A 5,977-nucleotide genomic window follows, 5' to 3' on the forward strand; every position below is an offset into this window, starting at 1 on the left:
CTGGAGTGAGGAGCTGGCCCCTGTGGGTGGACTCTCTAGCCGGAGAGAGGGAAAGGCTTGAGTCTCTGCTGATTGGTCCAGGCTGCAGTGGAAAGTTTTTATTCAGGGTTTGAGTGCACACTGTTTGAAAGCCGAGCAGTCAACACTTCATCAGAGCTGGAGCTGGGCTCTCTCACACACACACACACACACACACACACACACACACACACACACACACACACACAGACACAGACACAGACACAGACACACACACACACACACACACACACACTGTATACACGAATAATGTACACACCCACAAACACACACTCTCTGACACACTTTGCCTGGCCAATCACAGTAGCGCAGAGCAGGTTCCCCCAGAAGTGGTTGGCTGTGGCAGCGCTGAATCAGAAGCCGCTGTCTCAGGACAGAGAACAAGTTTTAGTTGGCAGCTGAGAGAACTTTCTGTCCACTCTTCTCTCTCTTTCTTTCCTCCTCTCTCTCTCCCTGACGGTAGTGTGGGCTGTGGGCTGTGGGCAGACTCTAGGCTGGATGGCGGAGCTTGTTAGAGTTCGAAAGAAGCATCTTCAGATTCCCATTGCCAGGTAAGAGCAGCTGGACCACGCCTGTGGGACCCGGGTTAACCTGCCAGGCTATGTACTGGACTGCAGATCTTCTGAGGGAAGCACAAGCCAAACTCACACTAGGCTATATTCTCTAACTCACACTAGACTATATTCTCTAACTCACACTAGGCTATATTCTCTAACTAACATGAGACTATATTCTCTAACTCACACTAGGCTATATTCTCTAACTCACACTAGGCTATATTCTCTAACTCACACTAGGCTATATTCTCTAACTCACACTAGGCTATATTCTCTAACTCACACTGGGCTATATTCTCTAACTCACACTAGGCTATATTCTCTAACTCACACTAGGCTATATTCTCTAACTCACACTGGGCTATATTCTCTAACTCACACTGGGCTATATTCTCTAACTCACACTAGGCTATATTCTCTAACTCACACTGGGCTATATTCTCTAACTCACACTAGGCTATATTCTCTAACTCACACTAGGCTATATTCTCTAACTCACACTAGGCTATAACATAAATACTGCTCCAGGAATTGTAGGTTTAGAACGATAGACCCCAAAGCTCTTGCGGTATTGAAAGTCATTTGTGTGTGTATTTTATTTATTTTTTTACTTCTAGTTTGTTCATGCTATTAAATTCCCAATTACTAATATTGATTCAGCCTGTTAACTGCAGCTCTGCATCGTCTGTATTGCTGTCTACTTCACACACTATCACGCTATTTATTTCATATTGCGGTAGCATACCGTCACTGTGGAGATGTGGGAACGAGCGCTTGCTGCAGCAGATGCATGTTTCAGCCACTTCTCTGCCTCCCCTCCCTCCCCCCCCGTCACCCTCTCTTCAGCAGCAGGGGGACAGACATGGGACAGACGGGGCTGTAGAAAGCCACACTGTGTGGTTTTGTTTTGGTTGAGGTTTCCAGTCTGAGCCTGAGAATCAGTGGGTTGTTGTGCAGACTGTAGGAAGAAATGCAATGGCGATGAACAGGCTTACCAGACGCACTGCTGCTGGAACCTTCCATTAACCCAGACCCATGTACAGTACTGTGTATATTCAGTGATATACTGTGTTTTTCTATGTTCTGTGATCCCAGGCGTATTGTGGGCCCAGGAGACCAAACATTCAAAAACATGTTTACTGTATTTACTATGTATCAACATGAGAATGTATTCCCTTGACAGTAATTGGTTCTGGATTGTTCTATCTTGCTACATCTGCTAGATATATTTTCATGATCCTGCTACATCTGCAAGAGAAGAGATTTCTTCATTATCCCGTTACATCTACTAGAGAAGAGATCTCTTTATTATGTGGCGACATCTGCTAGAGAGGAGAAATACCTTTACTATCCTGCTACATCTTTGGCAAGGTTCAAAGTTTTAATAAAACAATGTTGTAGGAGCCGACAGCGTCACCTAGGGACAACTGAGCCTAGGACTCTTAAGGTCACAGATTCTTGGATCAGGTTTTAAGCAAGTTAAACATAAACCAAGGATGCGTTTTTAACAATTGAATACAGTCATGAAAGACAATCAATAGGGATAAAGTTTAGGGAAAGAAACACAGTCTTTTTCTTCGTCGTCGTGTGGGTACGTTGTTGCATCCTCTCCCCCCAGGCTCGGGGCCGAGGGGCTATCCTTTTACCCCCCCGAGCCTGGGTGAGGGGCTATCCTTTTACCAGCCCGAGCCTGGGTGAGGGGCTATCCTTTTACCACCCCGAGCCTGGGTGAGGGGTCAACCAGGCTATATATCCGGACACACCTCCAGGTGCCACGTCACCGTTTCGTTATCCACGACCGTCAGGCCACGCATTCCGTTGGGTGTCCGATATATTGGACAGTCCTGGATGACGTGGTCTGCGGTTTGTTCCTCAGCGCCACACTCGCACGCCGCACAGGATACCAAGCCAGCATCGATGAGCGGAAGCGTCCGGCGCCGGTCCGGAGGCGGTTAAGCCTCACGCCGGTCTGGGTAAGTCCATCCCGGGAGGGGAAGGACCGGCGGCCAGGATGAAATCACAGAGTCTGGAGGTGTTCACCTCCCACTCCGCACACCAGGGGTAGTCCGCCCATCCTGCCTCGCTGATGTTAAGTTCTCTGCATTGCTGCAGGAGATCCCGTGTGACAGACAAAAAAGGGTGTCTCGACTTAAGACTTGAGGCTCCGCTGTTGCAGTGAGCCTGATGGGAGCAGGTGGTTAAGCTCCACGGCCCGGAAACACGAGACATGCTGTGGTTCCTGTGTGGCTGGAAGCCTGCGAGGATGGGAAGGTTGTCCACAGGAGTGGGACGCAGGCAACCCGTCACGATGCGCAAGGCTTTGTTGATAGGCAGGTCGAAGAGGCGGGTGGGAGCGCTGTATTCAGTAACCCAGTCCACTAGACGGCCAGTCCAACCCGTCTTCTCCCCAGATTGGCGTCTCAGGCTTCCTTAGGGCCAGAATGAAAACAGTCAGTGGTCGCCCAGCGTTTTGTCTTAGCGAGCCCACACCCTTCAGGACCCGTGGGTCTTAAGATTGAAACGACCCGTGGGTCTTAAGATCCACTATAAGACTACAACGGCCGCCAAGACCTTTTGCCAAAAAGTTGTGGTGACTATGAGAAGGCTAGGCTAAAGCGTCCACCCAATGGAGGAACGCCCCTCCCCTGCTCCCGCTACTATAGCGACAGACCCCGCCCACCGTCGCCTCACAGGTAGCTCTCGGCTGGCGCTCCGGTCATCTGTCCGCCGCGTCGCCTGCTACACACAGAAACACGACCACACACACCAATCCCCTCCTCCCACACACATGGCCCCACAGCCGGCCCTGCGGGTGTCCGCCACAATAATACTAACTACTCCCGCTCTTCCTGTGCTGTCAGCCCAGGGTGGTGTAGTAGAGCCGATCGGACACTGGCTGCTGCGCTTCAGGTCTCGGATGGTCGCTCAGGTGCTCTCGTGGCTCCGGGCATTTTCTGGATCTCTACTCCCTCGTGTGCCTCGGCTGTGTTCTCTGTGCTTGTGGCGCGCTGCAGTTCATTCAGTCCTAGGGCCTTGGAGGGAACGCTCATTGGGTAATAAAAAAAAAGAGTACACATCGACATTGTGCGCACAACACACTCCACAGCAAACCAAAACAAATTACACAAGGTGACAATATTGTACAAAACTGACCCTGTCACACATCTGCTAGAGAAGAGATATCTGTTTATTATGCAGCTACTAGAGAAGAGATATCTGTTTATTATGCAGCTACTAGAGAAGAGATATCTGTTTATTATCCTGCTACATCTGCGCGTAGCCATCTTTGTTTTGCATTTCTTTTTTTCTATGTCTAAGAGACATCATCTTTGTTGGTTCATTCTGTTTGATTGTTTTAGTCCTCAGTACTCTTTCCACAGCAAGCACAGTCTGAACTATTGGATCCCTTTGCAGTTTCAGGATAATATGACATCACAAAGACAGGTATTCAGAGCACCTGGCTCATAGGCTTCATCACCTGGAACACTAGAGGCATGGGAAACTTGGTTAAGGGTAACAAAATCTTCTTTCATCTAAAATAATTTAATCCTGATATCGTATTTCTACAAGAGACATTAATGATTAATCATCACACTACACTGGAAAATAACTGGATGGGGCAGGTCTATCGCTCTAATGTTAACCACAACTCAAGGGGTGTAGCTATTCTTTTCAGAAAGGGAGTCCAGCTTATCAAAACCAATCTTATTCAAGGCCCTAATGGCTGGCACATTATTGGTGGGCAGACTATGCAACACTCCGAAAATTGTGACAACACACTTTTTTTCCCACTAAACTAATAGTGCTCTATCCCTGACCCCCTCGACACCCATCAGCTCATGGCAGGAGACATAAACTGCACACTGAATCCACAACTAGATAGATCCAACGCCAAGCCAGTCAGCCAACTATCCAAAGCAGCAACCATTGTCAACTCTTTTATACAGTCCTATGGTCTTACAGAGCCGTGGAGGAAGTTAAATCCTGCTGCAAAACGATTTTCTTTTTTTCACCAGTCCATAAAAGTTGTTCTAGAAAAGGCCTAATGCAATTGGACATTCACTTTCCTGACGTACACTGACGTACACTGTGTGGAACACTTAAAGGAGTAGTAAAGGGACAATGCATGTTTAGCCCTGTTTTAAGGTTACTTATGATCATATACAATGATTCAGATCAAAACATTGACAAAACTAGCATTTTCAAGAAAGTTGATAATTGCTCTACCACCGTTTTGGTCATACAATGGATGTGGATGGGCATCTTTAAAAATCATTCAAAAACATGTTAAACCCTGCATTATTGGCCCAATCAAACCCAATGGGGGTGCAAGAGAGCTCATTTCCGGTTTAGGCCTAACCGCCAGGCCGATTTTTCCGAAACTTGGTACAGTTGTACCAGAGCATATTCTGAAGTACGTTGAGAAATATGAAGCAGATTGGCCACAGTGCAGCGCTATAACAAGCCAAAATGCTTAAAAGTGGCTAAAACGCAATCGATTGCTGTGGCGCCCCCCCATGGCCAAATGGGTTTCATATTGGTTGTAGCTATGCGTAGGTCATCTCATGCTCTACAATTTACTCATTGGACCTGAAATTACCAGATTAAAATTTGATGTTTATATAAGCATTTTTGTGAAAAGACAGCCATCAAGCTTTCATAGGCATATGACAGGCATATCTCATGCCCCGTTTGACCAAGAGTAATGAAACTTTGCAAAAATATGTCTCTCCTCATGATGTACAAATTCGGCTCCAGAAACCATAACTTCGGGTTATGTAGATTTTCCGTCATTTTGACTTATTTGAAAAAGGCTTAAAATCTATCTCCTCCTAGAAAGTTTCACTTTGCATGAAACTCGGTAGACAGAGTCTAGGGACCAATATCTAAAGTTCCATCTTGGGAAAAGTTGAGAAAGTTTAACTTAACAGCCACTATGAGCCAATAAATATTGCCAAGGGTGTGGCTTTCACATAAAGGGGTATAATTTCTGAAGGGTTGTACAGACTTTGTAGGCTTGTCCCCATATATAACTGGATGCTAAACCTAGATTATTGTCCCAATCAATCCAAAGGGGGGTGCTAGAAAGCTCATTTCCGGTTTAGGCCTGACACACTAGTACTACTACCAACACACTAGTTGCCGATTTTTCGATACTTTGTACAGTGGTACCAGAGCATGCCTAATAGCCACTGTAGAAAGATGAAGTGGATTGGCCGCAGGGTGGCGCTATAACAAGCCAAAATGCTTAAGAGTGGCTAAAACACAATGGATTGCTGTAGTGCCCCCCGTGGCCTGATGGAGTTCATATTGCTCGTCATGGCTAGGTGATGGCATGCTCTACAATTTACTAATTGGACACAAAACCCTCAGATTAAATA

At 46.7% G+C, this 5,977-nt stretch overlaps 1 protein-coding gene across 1 annotated transcript in view; it reads left to right on the forward strand.

Annotated features, from left to right (window-relative positions):
• Positions 1 to 537: 537 nt before the first annotated feature.
• The window catches only part of LOC311329293 (dual specificity calcium/calmodulin-dependent 3',5'-cyclic nucleotide phosphodiesterase 1B-like), a gene marked incomplete at both ends in the record, with an annotated part of 26,155 nt that continues 20,715 nt past the window's right edge, over positions 538 to 5,977 (forward strand). The window contains one exon of the mRNA XM_084463157.1: positions 538 to 590. Coding sequence (XP_084319283.1) covers positions 538 to 590 — 53 coding nt within the window. The remainder of the gene's footprint in view (positions 591 to 5,977) is intronic.

The sequence above is a fragment of the Borostomias antarcticus genome (assembly GCF_949987555.1).
Source record: "Borostomias antarcticus genome assembly, contig: scaffold_197, whole genome shotgun sequence".
NCBI lineage: Eukaryota > Metazoa > Chordata > Actinopteri > Stomiiformes > Stomiidae > Borostomias > Borostomias antarcticus.